Source organism: Cajanus cajan, chromosome 9 (assembly GCF_000230855.2).
Source record: "Cajanus cajan strain Asha chromosome 9, NIPB_CcT2T_4, whole genome shotgun sequence".
NCBI classification, from domain to species: domain Eukaryota; kingdom Viridiplantae; phylum Streptophyta; class Magnoliopsida; order Fabales; family Fabaceae; genus Cajanus; species Cajanus cajan.
In genome coordinates, this window is record NC_138525.1 from 9,604,987 (window position 1) to 9,624,889 (window position 19,903).

The 19,903-nt window shown below is 33.4% G+C and overlaps 1 protein-coding gene across 1 annotated transcript; it reads right to left on the reverse strand.

Annotated features, from left to right (window-relative positions):
• Positions 1-9,630: 9,630 nt before the first annotated feature.
• LOC145951925 (protein neprosin-like) lies at positions 9,631-12,693 on the reverse strand. The gene is made up of 8 exons (XM_083064116.1): positions 12,686-12,693; positions 12,492-12,597; positions 12,291-12,377; positions 11,995-12,186; positions 11,742-11,894; positions 11,429-11,482; positions 11,103-11,249; positions 9,631-10,911 (listed from the first exon to the last, which is right to left on the reverse strand). Exons 1-8 carry the CDS (start codon positions 12,691-12,693, stop codon positions 10,540-10,542), a joined length of 1,119 nt encoding a protein of 372 aa, XP_082920242.1. The 3' UTR covers positions 9,631-10,539.
• Positions 12,694-19,903: the final 7,210 nt, after the last annotated feature.

The following is a 19,903-nucleotide window of genomic DNA, read 5'->3' on the forward strand; positions in this document are numbered from 1 at the left end:
TCTACTTCCACCACCCTTATATCTCCACAGACTTCAACCATTCCTAAACCAATTCCTTCCACCAACCCTACAAACAACATACCCATAAAAAAATTATCCTAACAACAACTACATGACAGGCGTGCTGCGGGTTTATGTCTTCATTTTGATGAAAATTATTTTTTCGGTCATAAGTGTTCTACCCCGAAATTTTTGTTGCTTTTGGATGATGATATTCAAGACTCCGCTATGGTGGACCCTAATGTTGACACTGCTGCTACGGATGAATGTCACTCTGACCCTAGTTCTCATTTCTAATTATCAACTTATGCTTTAACAGGCCAGGTTGGTGCCTAAAATTTAAGGTTTCAAGGCTTAATTCGAGGCCACACAGTTAATATGTTGGTGGATACTAGCAGCTCCCACAATATTGTGCAACCTAGAGTAGCTCGATTTCTTAATTTGGCTACTATCCCTACCACACCTTTTAGAGTGATGGTCGGCAACAGAGAGCATATTTCATGTTCTAAAGTTTGTCCCTCAGTCCCTATTTTGTTTCAGCAACATGAATTTGAAGTTTCATTATATGTTTTACCAATTGAAGGTGCTGATATTGTTTTTTGACTTTCTTGGTTGAGAACGTTAGGTCCCGTTCAGGCTGATTTTGCCATACCCTCTTTTTCTTTTACCCATAATAACCAACCACTTACGATTACTAGGACGCCCACCCCTCCCACCCCAGCCTCTTTTCACCAATTTTCTATCCTGGTTCACTAACAATTAATAGCCCAATACCATCTATTATCCATTGTTCCTACTACTCATGTCCCTAGCTCACCTGATACTTCTAACACTCACCCAGATATTACTACCATTCTCCAATCCTTTGAACGTGTCTTTCAAAAACCTCACAGCTTACCACCATCCCGTCCACATGACCACCATATTCCCCTCCAACCCAACTCTTCTCCTGTCAATGTACGTCCATACAGATACCCCCACTATCAAAAGGAAATTATCACCAATTTGATTTTCGAAATGCTTTAAGATGGGATTATACAGCCTAGCACTAGCCCTTATTCATCCCCGGTTCTATTGGTGAAAAAGAAAGATGGAACATGGCATTTTTGTGTCGATTACAGAGCACTAAACGCATTAACAATTAAAGATCGATTTCCTATTCCTGCAATTGATGAGCTACTAGATGAGTTAGGCCATGCTAAGGTGTTTTCTAAGATTGATCTACGGTCTGGGTATCATCAAATTAAACTTCACACTTCAGATATACATAAAACTGCTTTTAGGACATTTCATGGCCATTATGAATTTTTGGTGATGCCATTTGGCTTATCGAATGCCCCCATCAACCTTTCAGTCAGCTATGAATGATTTACTACGACCATTTTTACGAAAATTTGTCTTGGTTTTCTTTGATGACATTCTGGTCTATAGTGACTCATTCACGGCTCACTTGGATCATTTACGTTCCATTTTGCAATTATTATAAGAAAATCATTATTATGCAAAATTGTCTAAGTGTGTGTTTGGAGTGCAGACCATTTCATATTTGGGTCATATTAACACAGGGACAGGGGTCCTCCCGGATCCTGAGAAGGTGAAAGCCATTCAGGACTGGCCCGTGCCACTCACGTTGACTGCTCTACGAGGATTTTTGGGTCTCACTGGTTTTTACCGGCGATTCATCCGCAACTATGCCGCCGTTGCCGCTCCCCTCACCGATCTCCTTAAGGCTATTACATACCAATGGAATGAGCAGGCTCAACAAGCCTTTACAGACCTTAAACAAAAAATTACAAGTAATCCTACTTTGTGCCTTCCAGACTTTAGCCAACCGTTTGTGTTGGAAACAGATGCTTCTGCCATTGCCGTTGGTGCCGTCTTTTCCCAGAACCAACATCCTATTGCATTTTTTAGCAAGAAATTAGGCACTAAGATGAAAACAGAATCAGTTTATGTCAGGGAAATGTATGCCATAATTGAAGCTGTAAAAAAATGGAGACAATACCTGTTAGGTCGCAGGTTCAAAATCATCACTGATCAGCAAAGTCTTCAACATCTCCTCACTCAGGACCTCCACACCCCGGAGCAACAAAAATGACTTTCGAAATTACTTGGTTTTGATTTTGAAGTGTTGTACCGACCAGGCAAACACAACCTTGCTGCCGATGCTTTGTTTAGACCACCCCTAATGTCAGACTTTTCTTTGTTGTTCGCCATTTCTTTCGTCATTCCCCAATACTTTCGCCATTTTCATCAACGCCTTTTTGTGCCTAGCCATGCTGATTTTCGTTCACAACTCATGGAAGAATTTCATAGTTCACCCACTGCTGGACACTCAGGGTTCAAGCCAAGTTTGTTTCATCTTGCGGCTTCCTTCTACTGGCCTTCTATGGCTAAAGACCTCAAAGATTTCATCCGCAAATGTCAGATCTGTCAACTGTCCAAAACTCCAACGCACAAACCCCTCGGGTTACTTCAACCCTTACCAACACCACACAAGATATGGGAGGATTTAAGTATGGATTTTACACCTGTCTTCCCTGCTCTCATGGGTACACTTCGATTTGGGTCGTCTGTGACCGTTTAAGTAAAGCCGCCCATTTCATCGCTTTACCGACTCATTTCACCGCTGTCCAGCTTGCCCATTGCTTTATGCATGAGATATTCCGCCTTCATGGTTTTCCTCGTTCCATTGTTTCTGACAGAGACACTCTCTTCTTGAGTACCTTTTGGAAGCAACTCTTTAAGGCTGCTGGCACGAAACTCCATTTTAGCTCCGCCTACCACCCGCAAACTGATGGCCAGAGTGAGGTCGTCAACCGTACCCTTGAAGCGTTTTTGCGCTACTTCGTTGCTGATAATCCCCGCTCCTGGTTTGGCTATCTCCATTTAGCTGAATACTGGTATAATACTAGCTTTCATTCTAGCTTGCGGACTTCCCCTTTTCACGTTGTCTTTGGCCGCCAACCTCCCACTGTCATGGATCTATTATCTCCAAAAGATACAAACTCACTTTCTGTTGCCGATCTGCTCCAACAACATGACCACACATTATTAGACATCAAAATTGCGTTAAGAGTTGCGCAACAGTGAATGAAAAGTCTGGCAGATCAAAAGAGAAAAGATCATACCTTCGAGGTGGGTGATTGGGTCCTTCTTTGACTTCAACCTTATCGACAAGTTTCCCTCCATTGTCGCTCAAACCAAAAACTCGCGAGGTGTTTCTATGGCCCTTTTAGCATTCACCGCCGCATCGACGCTGTCGCTTATGAGCTAGAGTTACCATCGTCTTCCAAACTGCATCCCGTTTTTCACATTTCTAGGCTCCACCCTTATATTGGTAATGCTCCTTCGCGCCACCACCAACCCTTACCTCCAGATTTGGTTTTGCTCCGCAGTGACAAGACCCTCATCACCACCAGTGACGTCCAAACTCCTCCGTCGGGCACTCCCACACCCCTTCCCATACCTCTTCGTGACCAAGACTTTTATGAGACCCCACGAGACCCTTCTAGGTCTGTGCCGCACCGTTTTCCCTTCATCAAAGAGATATTTCCACTTCTGCTTCCAGCTGCCCCGTTGAATCATTCATGGACGGCGATTAATCCTTCACCAACTTTTCCGCAGTCCAAGACAACCTCGACTGTCAACCCACTTACCCCAACACGTGATGATGTCAATCACGAAGCTCCCTCCAAGCTTGTTCCATGCGGACCATTAGATGGGGAAGCAACAAACACAAACGCATCTAAGCCAGCCACATCAGCCTTAATCTGTGCCTCCCACCTTGTGGCCAATCCACGTTTTCCTTCCACTGACCTTGCGGACAAGGTCATTTTTGGGCAGCAGAGTAGTGATAAGCGCATCAAGTCGGCACCCATATGGAGCAAAGATTTCATAGTTTAATTAATGATAATGGGCTTTTGCATATTATGATAATTTAAGACTTGCTATTTTCCTTTGTTATTGGGCTTGGAATTGTGCCTAGCGGAGCCCATTTGGGTATTGCTATTTAGCTGGAACAATTGAATGAAAAAGACAGATGATACTATTGGAATGAAAATCTTTCTTAGGGTTCTCTTAGTGTAGCTTCTCTCTAGTAGCTTAACAGTGACCCACTATCCATTCCACATGGAGCGCTGCATATTAATTATTTTTTTTATTTTTTATGTTAATCATAACTCTTGTTTGTTGCATGCATGTTAAATGGTTAGAATCACAAAACTCTTACCATATTCTTTTTTCTGTGCCTTGCTTTTTAGTTTTTTTTCTTCTTTTAATTAGAGGCTCTTTACATATTTTTATGACAGTATTTAGTTAATATTTATATCTGTCCAGAGATGAAATACAAAGAAAAAACACTAAATAGTGAAATAATATATATAAAGGTAACGTGATTTAAAAAATAATATAAATATTATTTTTAAATAAATTATAAGTCATACTTATAGAATTTTTTAATGTGATATGACCTTTCTTATAATCTTTAAGTCTTCTTGGAAAGTTATATCTCAAACATTTTGCTCTACTTTTTCATGTAATATTATTTTCATTCAAATATATATCATTTATTTGTTTGAATTTAATTCATTCTTATTCCATTTTAAAGAGTAACACAAAAATTTGTAAAGACACTCTAATTTCACACGATAAATAAGGGCTACTCATCTTTATGATCAATATGAAGTGTTTTAATATCTTTCAACTCCCAAATTAAAGGTTTTCCAATAATTTTTCTTGAAATAAATCTTAGTGACAACTTCGCATTTGTAATTCATCAATTTTTTTTTGTTCATTTTCTCCATTACGGTTTTGGAAACCTATTATGATGGACTCTAGGCCTTAAAAAAAGAAAGTAAGTGATCGTTTTCCTAAATAAAAATGATCAGACCTTTATAATCATCACTCCTATCAGTACTAGGTTATAAAGTTATATCCTAACTTATGAAGACAATGAATGGGGAAAGATCGGTCTTTAAGTGTTGTTGTAGTTATCTTCTTGAATTATATTTAGTTTTCTTTCTTTTTTTCTTCACTTCATTCAAAGCACATCAGCCATATATCAATGGCACAAACCAAGGGCTTCCACTAACAATAACGGATTGACTATTGTTCTATGGCATATCTTTTTGTATTCGTCCATTTTACTTCTCAATATTAAAGGTTTTCCAATATTTTTCTTGAAATAAATCTTAGTAGCAACTTCACGTTTGTAATTCACCAATTAAGTTTTTGCCCCCCTTTCCCATTATGATCTTGGATACTTGCTAGATTTGATATCGTGTAATCAACTATTTATGTTGATAAATTGAGTGATCTAATATGTAATTAATTATATAATTATATAATTAAAGGCTGATGATAATAGTAGATATAAAGTAGAGATGGCAAAGTGGGCCATGGCCCGCGGGCCAGCCCGGTGGCCCGCCGAAAATTGGCGGGCCGGGCCAAGTATTTCAACCCGCCAACCCGCCAAGCCCGCCCCCGCCAAGCCCGCCAACCCGCCGGGCCAAATAGCGGGCCAGCCCACCACAACCCGCCGGCCCGCATATATATATATATATATATATATATATTTTTTTTTTTTAATTTAATTATTTTTAATATTATTTTATTTTGATGTAGAAGATGAGGATGAAGATGATTAAGAAAAAAAGTAGAGACATCTTCTTTCAAGAGAGCTTCTAATATTCTTAAAATAAAAATTTAAAGTTAATTAATTGTATTTAAACTTATTTTGTGGACTATCAAAAAATTTAGTGTATAAATAATTTGTAAGTTTATAATTTGGTTTTGATTTTGGTGTAAATACACTAATTTCTATTTGATTTTGTTTTAAGTTTGTAATTTATTTTTGTTGAACATATATTAAGTACTATATGTATGCATTTTTAATTTCATATGATTATATTTATTTATTTGTAGCAAAAAAAATTTATTTAACCATAAAATAAATTTTTTTTCATTTTTTTTATTTTTTATTTTTGTAAGCGGGCAGGCCCGCCAGCCTGCCAGCCCGCCCTTAGGTGGGGCGGACCAGCATCTCCAGCCCGTTTTACATTGACGGGTCAGCCCGGCCCGCCCCATTTTTGGCGAGCCAATGGCGGGCCGGGCCAAAACGGGCTGAGCTGACCCATTTTGCCATCCCTAATATAAAGTATAATAATATTAAAAATTAGTAAAAAATAATATATCTGAATTTGTTACTTTTTGGTTAAAAAACATTTTAATATTAGATAATTCATTCTTATGAATAAACTCAAGTACATTTTATATATAAATGGCATATATATTTAATTATTTATCGATTTTTTTAGTAATAATGTCTACCATAAAAGTTTAAAAAGGTGTTTGGTACATACAATATTTTTACTTTATTTATAATCTTAAATAATGAATTATGATTTTTATGTTTGATGATTATATAATTTTTTTAAAAAATTTAATTTTTTAAAAATTATTTTTATTCTTTTTTCTAAAAAAAATTCTCATGAGATGAGAATCAAGTTTTTTTTAGTTAAGAAAAAAACAGTTAATAGATATAAAATATCAAAATAATTTTTTTAAAACAGAAAATCTCTCTCTCTCTTCTTTTTTCTTAGAGTTAATCACTTATACACTGCTAGTATAAAGTTCTTTTACATTGGCAACCAATTATAACTTTTAATTGTGTCATGTTACTATAAACACATTTACTTTTAACAGTGACATGATACAATTAAAAGATATAATTGGTTGTTAGGGTAAAAAAATTTTATACTGACAGTATATAAGTGATTAACTCTTCTTATCCCTCTTCCTCTCTCCCACTCTCTCTTTCTTTCTCTCTCTTTTCCCTTCTATTTCTCTCTCTCTTCCTCTCTCTCAATTTCTCTTCTATTTTATTATTTCTTCATCTTCTCTATTTTTCTTAAATTAAAATGATAATACTCATAGAATCAGCGTTAATGATGATATTCTTCTAAATGATGAATGAAATAACATTAATTATTTTTATTCTTTTTTCTAAAAAAATTTAATTTTTTAAAAATTATTTTTATTCTTTTTTCTAAAAAAACATTCTCATGAGATGAGAATCAAGTTTTTGTTGAGTTAAGAAAAAAAATTTAATAGATATAAAATACCACAATATTTTTTTAAAAAATTACGTTTTTAGTTCAACTTATTTTGGAAAAACAATCAGTTTTTTCACCAACTTTCAGAAAGCGTCCAAATTTTTTTTTCAAAATGAATCCATTCCCAAACATGCCATTCTTCTAGAATAAATATTCGATATTGTCATCCCTTTTAGTTTCCGATCCTCTTCCCTCAATAAATCCCTTTACACATCAACATCAGAACCACATGTTCTATCAGGCCTTAAAACTCAGAAAAAGACACAACACCAAACACAATCATACTCTGAACTCACAATTTTGCCAGTAACACAACATCACTAAATCCCTTTAACACTGTAAACATAAATAAGTAGTATGAAAAGGTACATCCAATCATTTCATTGTACCATAAAATCTTGAAAAATATCAATATATTGTATTAATTTTGTTTTATCTTGTATTTGATGGCTAGGCTAATCATATTCAAAACACCATAAAGAAGATTTGGAGTTGAAAAAACAATTAAAGTTCGTCAACAAGCCTCCAATCAAAATTTTTAAATTAAAATTATAAAAAAGATAACATTGTTTTTGGCCAAGATTTTGTGCAGTTGTTTATACAACTATTTTCCAACCAAATCCTCTTGTTCATGTCTTTGTCAGAATCGAGTGAAAGGAGAATTGGGCAAATGGTGCCGCTTCAAATTTTCGTTTCATATTGAGCAATCTTTTTGCTTTACTCCGGTGATCCTAATCCGAAAAGAAAAGAGGGGTACAGTACTAAGATATGAGATGGAGGAGACAGAAATGAGTTGGGAAAAAATTAATAGAAGAGAAAAATACTTTTATTTTATTTTTTGTTTAAATTATTATAATAATCCTTATTCAAATTAATTAAATAAGAAGAGTGAGTAATTTTTTGTAATATATTCTAACTAAAAAATTTGGTAAAAATAAATGAGAGTATGTTAGTAATTCTTATATACTAAATATAAATTAAAATTATTAATTACTCTAATTGTACTAACATTATATTTTTTTAAGGCTTCGATATCTCTTTTCCTGCTTTTCCTCTTCACCCTCACATGATTTACTTTCTTATTTCTTAAGGTTGAATTGGTGCTCCAATAAAGTGAAACTGAAGTTGAGCTAAGCCACCATTCTCTACTAGAAATAATATAAAGGTAATGTGATTAAAAAATAATATAAACATTATTTTTAAATAAGTTATAAGTCGTACTTATAGAATTTTTGAATATGATATAAGCTTTCTTATAATCTTTAAGTTGTCTTGAAAAGTTACATCTCAAACATTTTACTCTACTTTATCTTGTAATATTAATAAATAAAAAAACAATAATTTATTTGTTTATTGTTAATAGTCTATGTACAAATAGTAATTTAATGTGATAAATTTGTATAAAAGATTATTTATCCACATAAAAAAGATGTTTTAGATAATCATTTTAAATATGTACAAAGAACAAATTTATATCATACATGACTAAAAAAGTATCTGCAAATCACATAGTGGTGTATAATTGTCCGATTCTATTCACATATCTAGAGAGGACAATTTAGAAATGAACATCATTCATTACATTATATCATGTATTTCCATACAACCTAAAGTATCCAACCACTCACTCAACTTAGATAATTTCATCACGGTTATTAAATAATAGCTCGTTTTCATTCAATATTATGGTCACATTGTTTATCGTATAACAACTCATACATTTTTGTATACCTTAAACATAGATAACTTAAAACACTCGGACAACTCGTACAACTTAGCAACTTCATTATAGATACCATATAATTCATAGTCATCAAACAACATCTCACTCACAAATATCACAATATAGCAGCCTATACATCTTTACACCTTTAACTTAACCACTTTCAATATACACATATACTTATTACCAAATAACATGAACATATATGTCATCAACACATGACAAACAATGTAGAACAACACAAACACTCATTTGACTATCATGCACCTCAACACCTTCAATAGAACAACATAATTTATATACATATAAATATAATTGATGTTTTGTCACATATATGAGTTATAGAGATCTCCTACAATTAAGATGAACAATTTAAATGACTTTACCCTACCAAATCATAACGATTGGTATAATACCATAAACAACGACTGAAATTATGGTCAAAAACATTAACGGACACGTCTATAAACATTGGCTAGCACAAGACTAGAAACAATGATTAACATAAATTAGATTGATTTTTTAACATTTTCCACTTAAACTAAGAAGGTTGATACTATGTCAAGATAGAACAGTTTAGATATGAGTCTACCACAATATTAATCTACAATACTTGAATAAAAGAAAATATTGGTATTGTACATGTATTTAATAAAAGAAAATATTGGTATTGTACATGTATTTTCACCAAGTAGAAAATATTAGTATTGTACATGTGTTTTCACTAAACAAAAAATATATTTTAAAAAAAAACATAAGTGTACTGATATATTTTTTTTTGTAAAGGTCAAAATTATAAAAGATAAGAGGCAAGATTAGAATTTGAAAAGGAGAAAATATTTAATATTAAAATATATGAACGAAATTTTTTTAACTATTATTGTTTGAATCTCTAAGTTTTCTATGAGTGAGTATCTTATTTATCTATTATTAACAGGAGTCTATTTTCTACCTCAAACAATTAAAAGATTTTCTTAATGTATATACACTTAAATACTTTTATGTTTTACTTATTATTATTAAAATTATTTTATGCATATTAATCTAATTTTACACAATTTTTTTAAACATACTCTTTTATTGGATAAAATAAGTTTTAAATAAAACAAAAGTTTTTAAAAAGTTTGCAAAATAAATTTTAATTTAAAAAGAACTTTTAAGCTTGTTCTATTTTTTTTTTAATTTATTTTATAATTTGAACAGTAGTTTTTTTAAGCTTTTATTTTTAGTTTTAACTTAAAACTAAACTATAATAATATAAAAAAATTTGGCCAAACATATCCTTAATTGGATAAAACATTTATTGACAAATGAACTTGTTGATTTATTTATTTATTATTATTATTATCCTTTGAATTTTATATTTTCATTTTTTTTATTGATCTATACGAAATTGGGCTTCTTGTATTGTTTAAATGATTGTCGTAATTAACAAATACTTTTAGAATATATAGATGAGGAGATTAAGTGTTATTTAAATTTGACGAGCGTGTGAATATTATATCAATATGTTATTTTGATGAGAAGGAAAAAAAATGTCCAACTTTATTTATGAAAATTTTGTATAAAAATGAATAACATTGTGAAAATTAGCAAACACATAACGAAGAAGAAATTATATATTCCAAATAGTGATAGTATAAAAATATTTATTTTTGAACTTAATACAAAGTTTGACTGAAAAAAAAAGCAAAAAAAGAATTAAGGACCACAATTTCCACCAGGTCCCCCAAATTGGAGAGAATATCCAACCTCGCCTCCTTGATTTCCGTAGTATTCAGCACCATAACAATCAGGTTTATCGGCGAATTCTTGTATCTCATACTTTTCTGGCCCATGATCTTGTCTTGCCGCATTCTTAACTGAGACATATCTAAAATAACATGCATGAATAAAGTTATCATCAGGAAAATGTCCAGAACCCATTGGAGGACTGTTCGTATTTGGGGGAGTTTTTGTTTCCCCACCCCACCCCACTTGTTCAGCTGAATCCATGTTGGAGAACAATTCTGCTGGAAAATATCCAATAATTTTATCTTGGATAGATAACCACCAATTTTTGGTGGCTTTGTCCTGAAAAGGTATATAAATTTTAGTCAATAACATACAACATTATATATATTTATAATATTACTAAATTTATCACTATAATTTCATAAGAGTGTTGTATGATTGAAAAATTAAAATAAAGAAAATGTTAATATCGAATTAGTTGTATATAATTATGTTCTTTTATAATAAAATTTTTACAACATGAACATTACCTGATTAATAGTATAGAAAAGTTCAATCATTATTCCTTCATATGTTGATGAATTGGCTATACGTGCACCAAGATAATATCCTTCGCTAGTTTGAACAAAACCTGGACATTGAAGATTGTAGCATCCTTGCTTGTTGAAGTTATCCGTCTGTGTCATTTTTTAAAATCACATTTTTGAAGAAATTAAACATGTTATGTTTGTTAAGTTAACCAAAAATGAAAAATAAGATTTATAGAGAATTCAAAATATTTGATATTCGTATAAACCAATTTATACTGTTCATTTCTTTTGGTTAAATAAACAAAAAAAATGTAACATTTCCTTACCGTCCATAAGGAGTAAAAATATATCTCATCATTACCATATAATTGTGGAGCAACCTGACACCAATATGTGAGATTGATTAGATATATATTATTTTCAATATTATCATTTTGACAAAAATTAAATACCCTTTTATCCTATAATAATTATTATCCTAATATTTTTATACACAAATTAAAAGAGTTACTCCATCTAAAATACTTTTTTAATATCTCATTATTTAATTTAATTTTTTCTTGTAAACTTTAAGTGATATGCATGTAGATATTGAGGTGTTGGGGGTGGGGAGTGATAAATGCATCATTTAAAACTTACATGCCATCCTACTCTGATCATATTTCCTCCATTTCGAACCCACAAATGAGAAGCACTTATTTGATCCTTATTAACTTTTGGCTTATAAATGTTATTTCTTCCGCCGACTCCATAATAAGGTCCCAAACTTGATAAAGTAGATAATTCAGCTTTCTACAAGATTCAATATGTTTAAATAATTAGTCAATTATAAATGTGTAATACAATTTATAAAACAAACATTTGAAATTTAGTTATATATGAAAAAACTTACATGAGTCCAGCGAATGTCCTGAGTCATGATATGATTATTTAATAGTGAATTATTTTGAATGAGTTCATCTTTTGTTCTCAAAATAGGAACAGATCCTGTTGGACATTGGTCATTCTCAAGCTCAAATATGGGCATAGATGGTAATTTCTCCACGTTCATGTTTTCAATTGAATTTTGAAAGCTAGGTTTTCTCTGTAATCAAATAAAGAAATATACATATCAAAATTATGAGGAAATGTAATCAAATAAAGACAAAAAAGTTAACTATTTCAAGGTTGTTTGAAGGAATACTATACCTGCAACTTATGATTCTTTAATAAAGGATGGTCAAATGCTGGTTGCTTGTGAATATCAATGCAATCAACAATGTCTCCAAACTTTGTCTATAGAATCCAAAATACAACATATAGAAATAAAATTATTAAATCTTTTTGTGATATATAGTTCAATAATAAAAAAATAAGCATACGATGATATATAAGAAGGCTATGAAATACATGAATAGTCTTGACAGGATCTTTGTAAATGCGCTTAAGTTGTCCTTTCAACTCCAAGTCTTCTTTCTTTATATTTTGAATACCACGAACCAAATGACTAGCACCACTGTTCAGTAAACATAGCACAAGAAGCAATGTATTAATCATTTTTCGAAGACTATATTGTTAAACAAAATGATTGGATGATGTCTCACCTTTTCATCTTACCTACTTTTATATCATTCCTATACAGGAGAGATAAAAATAGTATTAGATTTGAATTAAGCATCACATTTACTCTTTGGATAGGTAATAAAAAAAAGGATAAGAATTATAAAGGAAAGAAAGAAAAAAAGATAGAATAAATTTCAAGTGAAATAACTGTTTTGATGGATAAAATGATAAAATGAAATGATTTTTTTCTACTTTTTTTTATTACATTTAAAAGTAAACATAAATAATAATAAAAAAGATTTGATTCTTCTAAATGGAAGGATACAATGCAGTATAAAGTTACAATTATTAATTATAAAATTAATGAGACTAAGATTTATAATTAAATCAAATTATTACAAAATAAAATTTAAAATTAATTACAATATCAATGATTTATTTTTTAATTAATAATTATTATTATATTTTATTCTCTCACATACTCAAAACTTTAAATAAAATTATCAAAAACATCACTGCACTGGCCGTTACAATTACTCAAATCTCCTAATTTACTCTTGTATATCATTTATAATTGTTCAAATTCTCAAATTTAAGCAACTTATGCTATAAGTTTCAAATGATAAATTAATTTTATATAGTTGATTTAATTAAATTAATTATAATGATATATTTCAAAATAATTTAGTAAAATAACATTTTTTAATTAAAAAATTTTAATTATTAAACTTATAAATTTAAACCATTTTTTTTATACTTTTCATGAAAATTAAAATTGGCAGAAAAATATGTAGAAAAAGTTTACTGAGAATTTTTTTCTATCATTTAGTATAATACTAATAAACATTACATTCGAATTTATTTTTACAAGAAAATTTACAAGAAACAAAATAAAATTCTTACAATATTTTTTTGTGAATTTTTATCATGAAAAAAAAAATTCTAGTAATAAAATTTGCAAAAATTCCTTTTAGATTATTTTTCATAAAAAAAATTGTAAGAGATTTCTATAAATTATTTTTCGCAAACAAATTCACAAAAGATTTATGTGAACTTATTATTGCAAAAAAATTTGTAAAAATTTTATGTGAGTATTCTTTAAAAAAAATTAAAAAAAAATGACATTTTTCTAGTAGTAAAAATAAGATTTACATAGGACTATAAGCCTGTAATGACATCAAATGTCTTTCTTGCAACGCAAAAATCGTTTTTTAATTAAGAATTAATTATCTTCTAAATTTGTTAGTAAGTGATAATATGTATGACTTTTTATAAGTTTTCTTTTAATTTTTCCGTGATTGTTTTCTTGGGATTTTTTTTAGTTTATTAGAAATTATTATTTTTTAATGAACATTATATGATATCAGTGTATTCCATGTTTCTAATCAATTATAAATATAAATTTCATTTTTGAAGAATATTTCCTATATATGTTTTTTTTTTCTTCTGTTCTAATCTCTTAATAACATTTTAAATTTTGGTAAAAAAAAATTAAGGGGAAGTGACAAACAATGAATAAACAAACTTTTACTAACGGATTATGCGAGGGTTAGGATTTCGTGTTTTCTTTTTATAGATTAGTAGTCTAGTTGTCTCTCATAATTAACATGTATGCATCCTTGTTGTAACGACCCGGCTTGTCACTACACACGGCACAACATACTAGTAACACCACACAGAAAGGAACAAGTGAATATATATAGTGTCTAGAATATATATATATACATGGTCCAAGTCTGGATAGAGTTAAAGTGCACAAAAATACATCAAAAGCTACTACACCAAGTAGCTAAAATAACCAAACATCAAAAAGAGCAACTCTGTCTGCCAACTGAAGACTCACCACTAGCTGCCAACCTATCCCTGCTCTGCTCCCATACAGAGTATGATCATCGCAGTCCAAACATCATGGAGACAACAAAGGATAAGCTAGTTAAAAGAAATCAACATATATATGTATCAATATGAATAGTAAACAAATACATCTATCAGCACACTAGTACAACTTATACTACACCACAGCATTGAACAATATCAGCACCGCAAAGCGGCAATATCAACACTGTGTAGCAGCAATAACAGCACTACTCAAGTGGCTATAACAGCACCGCATAGCAGCAATAACAACACCGACTTAGCGGCTATACAACACCACAATAGTGGCTAATAATAGCACCAACATAGCGGCTATAACAGCACCATAATAGTGGCTATTAATCAACATACAGCTCAGCTAACTCAACTCATAACACAGCACAACAAATCAGCATACAACACAACAATATACATCTTGTTACAGCTCAACAACAATTTTCAGCATTTTCATCTAGTCAGCACAGCATATTCATCAATTTTAGCTTAGTTCAGCATTAAACAATATCTATCAATGATTTCAGCAAAATTTAACAGCTATCAGCATATAAGTCATCATCATCATACGCGCCCGGCGCACTCATGGCCGCCCCCAGCGTGGCACAACCAGAGAGCACCAGGGGAGCATCGCACCCGGTGCAAGAGTACTTGCGCCCGACGTGACCCATCCAGAGAGCCCAAGACTCTCAAGCGCCTGGCGCAATTCAGCTTTGCGCCCAGCGCATGCCCAGGCAGAGACTCCAAGGAGTCTCACGCGCCTAGCGTGGCCTAACCCGCGCCCGGCGTGGGGAAGGCAGAGACCTACCAAGGTCTCGCGCCTAGCGCAATTCGAATTGCGCCCAGCGCCCTCATGGCAGAGACACCCCAGGGGCCTCCGCGCCCAGCGAGACCAAACTCGTGCCTAGCGCAGCACCAGAAACCCCAAAACATGTCACAACTGATATCGCGCCCGATGCGATCCAAGTCACGCCCGATGTGGGCCATCCAGAGGCTCCCATTCTCAAGCTCGACCAGCGCACACACCTTTGCACCCGGCAGGCTTGCCTAAAGAGAGCCCCCTGGTGGTCACGCGCCTGGCACAAAGAACAGCGCCCAGCGCGAAGCTCAGCAGCAACTCTCCCAAGTTCAAAAATTTGTCCAAAACCTGCAAAAATCAACAGAAAATCTACATGCAAACGGTTCAAAGTATCACATTTTCATCCAACAGCTCAAAAATACCATCTTTTTGTACATGCAACACCAAATCAAGAATTCCCCAAAATTTCTCAAAAGCCCCGAAAACCCCAAACGAAAAATCTTAGAATTTCACAGCCAAAAATAATCAATCCTCAGCAATCAAATGAGCTTCTAGACTCATCTTCAGCCAAACCACAGCAGAAATCTAACTTCCCTTACCTCAGTTTGAAGCTCCGAGCTTCCGGGAAGGAGATAAGCTCAACGGAGGAAGAAAAGAGAAAAGGAAGAGAGGAGAATCGAGACGGAGAAGAAGACTTCACTAGCTTCCGACACCTCAATCAGCACCTAGATCACCACAGCCACCAAAAACACCAGGAATCCAAGGCAAAGTGAGTGAATATGAGAAAATAAGTGAGGGAGGAGAGAAAAGGAGGTAAAGGCTGCGGGGGTCTCACACTTGTGCTCTAAAGAGAAGAGAATGAATTGTCATTGAGAGAAAACAACAACAAAATACAAGAGAGAAGGGAATATAAAAAATTGATTGTTCAATTCGCATATTCATCAGATAGTTATTGTTCAATACAAAGATTCAAATTGTTAATATTTTTTTTACATTTTTACTACATGTACAAACCTAGCCAAGTAAATAAAACTCGATTATATACATATTACCTAGTTTGTATGCCAATGTGAACTCGACTATAAACACTTTCAACTTGATATACCAATCTCCATTAATAATTGTAACGAAGTATATATCAACTCAACATTGTATCATCGTAAAGGAAAGTTTACTCACATATTAAATATAACTTTCATACAATCAACATTAACTGCCAATTTCAATTAACAAAGAAAAAGATATGTAAAACAAGAAAAGGTATGAGCAATTAAAAGTAATTAACTTCTTTTTTAAAGATCACAAGTATTTTTTTTATTATAAGCAATTTTAATTGAGTTCAGTAAGATTTTTTCATAAGAAAAATGAATGCGACTCTGAATATGTGTGCCGAAATTCATTTCAAATTATTAAAATAATAATTTAAATAATAAAATATTAAATTAAATAATTATTTTATAATAAATTTATTAAAAAAATTAATATTTTAACATTTTAGACCACGATTTGAACAATGAGGACTCTATAGCATCACTCATGCAACAAACAAGAGTTACAATTAATATAAAAAATAGAAAATAATTAACATGGAGTGACTCAAGAGTATGTGGCGCTGCATGTGAAATGGATATCGGGTCACATCATTTTCTTCTGAATTAATATTATTATCGTTTGTTACTTGTTACTATCAAAACTATTATGAAGGTAATATGCTTTCAAATTAAAAAGCTCGTATTACACTTTGCAGAGCAAAGAAGTTCTATAAATAAGAATGTTGTTTGAAGGTTCTTCTCAAACAGATAGAGTTTTTCTTTTTCTCGCCCTCTACACCGCGATGGCAGCTCCTCCTCCGATCTTGGATGTTAAGGCTAACACATTAGCTATCGACCACTTTAACTTCCGCCCCCACTATGCTAAGTGAGTGGTGATCAGTTTTATCATTGTTCTTGTGCTCATTGCTATCATCTTCGTGATAGTAATATTCAGGATGCTCATAAAGGATCGCCCCAATGCAGCCATTGCTCCACAGCCGGAGGTTGAGCTGGCGACGGCCCCAGAACATTCTTAAATACCACAACAAGGAAAAGGAGGAGAGAAAGAGAAAAGGCAAGAGTGTCACAGCAGTTTTTATTTGAAGCTTTTCGTTATCTCCTGTATTTTCTCTAAAGACTTTTTTTTAATGTGGATGAAGAAAATACAGGAGATGAGGATGACGAAAAAGTATAAAATAAAAAATCTTGTGGTGCTCTATTGCCTTTTCTCTTCCTCTCTCCCTTTTTCTTGTTGTGGTATTTAAGGATGTTCCGGGGTCGCCGCCAGCTCAACCTCTGGCTGTGGAGCAATGGTTGCACTGGGACATCTTTATGAGCATTCTGAGTATTACTATCACGAGGATGATAACAATGAGCACAAGAACGGTAATAAAAGCGGTTACCACCCACTTAGGATAGTGTGGCTGAAGTCAAGGTGGTCAAAGGCTAATGTGTCAGGCGTGACATCCGAGATCGGAAGAGGAGCTGCCATCGCGGCGCAGAGGGCGAGAAAAAGAAGAACCCTGCGTCTGTCTGTGTGAGAAGAACCATCAACCCTATGTCTCTGTTTGTGTGAAAAGAACCTTCAACCTTGTGTGAGAAGAACCTTCATACGACATTCTTATTTATAAAACAACTTTGCTCTGCAAAGTGTAATGCGAGAGTTTTAATTTGAGCTCTTGAAATTGAGATGAGAGATTGCAAATATGCAGTACTCTAAAAATGAGGTTCAAGAATGATTTCATGCACTGCATCCTCAATTGAGTTGGAGGACCTGTTGGAAAAGCAGTTGGTGCGGCCGAGTGTTTCGTCGTGTGGTGCTCCTGTGTTGTTGGTGAAAAAAAAAGATGGGAGTAGTCGACTTTGTGTGGATTACCGGCAGTTGAACAAGTTGACCATTAAGAACAAATATCCACTTCCCCGGATAAATGACTTAATGGATCAACTGAAGGGAGCATCCGTTTTCTCAAAGATTGACTTCAGGTCAGGCTATCACCAGATAAGGGTGAAGGAGGGTGACATACCGAAGACTGCTTTCAGGACTAGGTATGGTCACTATGAGTATGTTGTGATGCCGTTTGGTGTGACCAACGCCCCTTCAGTGTTCATGGATTACATGAACAGGATCTTCCAGCCGTTTTTGGATAAATTTGTGGTGGTGTTTATTGACGACATCCTTATTTATTCAAGGACTTCGGAAGAGCATGGTGAGCACTTGAGGATGGTGCTGGAGATTTTGAAGGCGAAGCAGCTGTACGCTAAACTTTCAAAATGTGAGTTCTGGTTGGAAGAGGTGAAGTTCTTGGGCCATGTGATCTCAGTTGGGGGGATTACTATTGATCCGACTAAGGTAGAGTTAGTGTTGTAGTGGGGGCGTCCAAGAACTGTTACTGATATTCAAAGTTTTGTGGGTTTGGCAGGCTACTATCGAAGGTTCATTGAGAGATTCTCCAAGATAGTAGCGCCTTTAACCTAGTTGACGAGGAAGGAGCAGCCGTTCATTTGGACAGATACCTATGAGCAGAGTTTTGATGAGCTGAAAAAGGTTGACCACTTCTCCTGTGCTGGTGTTGCCGGATTCTGGTGAATCGTTTGATGTGTACTGTGATGCTTCTCACCAGGGTCTGGGGTGTGTGCTGATGCAGAACAGGAACGTGGTGGCATATGCTTCAAGGCAACTGAAGAATCATGAGAGGAATTATCCCACTCATGACTTGAAGTTGCCGGCAGTTGTCTTTGCCTTGAAGATATGGAGACATCATTTGTATGGAGCTCGGTTCAACGTCTTCAGTGATCACAAGAGTCTGAAGTACCTGTTTGATCAGAAGGAGCTGAACATGAGGCAGAGGTGGTGGATGGAGTTTCTGAAGGATTATGACTTCCAGTTGATGTATCATCCTGGGAAGGCCAATGTTGTGGCGGATGCGCTGAGTAGGAAATCTATTCACATGTCTAGTATGATGGTGAGACAGTTGGAGCTGGTTGAGGAGTTCAAAGATTTGAACCTTTCTTATAATCTTTAAGTCTTCTTGGAAAGTTATATCTCAAACATTTTGCTCTACTTTTTCATGTAATATTATTTTCATTCAAATATATATCATTTATTTGTTTGAATTTAATTCATTCTTATTCCATTTTAAAGAGTAACACAAAAATTTGTAAAGACACTCTAATTTCACACGGTAAATAAGGGCTACTCATCTTTATGATCAATATGAAGTGTTTTAATATCTTTCAACTCCCAAATTAAAGGTTTTCCAATAATTTTTCTTGAAATAAATCTCAGTGACAACTTCGCGTTTGTAATTCATCAAATTTTTTTTGTTCATTTTCTTCATTACGGTTTTGGAAACCTATTATGATGGACTCTAGGCCTTAAAAAGAGAAAGTAAGTGACTAAATTAAAATGATCAGACCTTTATAATCATCACTCCTATCAGTACTAGGTTATAAAGTTATATCCTAACTTATAAAGACAATGAATGGGGAAAGATCGGTCTTTAAGTGTTGTTGTAGTTATCTTCTTGAATTATATTTAGTTTTCTTTCTTTTTTCTTCAC

Bases quoted from the DNA above. Each gene is read 5' to 3' on its own strand.
- LOC145951925 (XM_083064116.1), bottom strand. The intron at 11,895-11,994 runs GTAAGTTTTTTC...TGAATCTTGTAG, and splicing joins AGGACATTCGCTGGACTCAT to AAAGCTGAATTATCTACTTT. The intron at 10,912-11,102 runs GTAATGTTCATG...ATACCTTTTCAG, and splicing joins TTTTCTATACTATTAATCAG to GACAAAGCCACCAAAAATTG.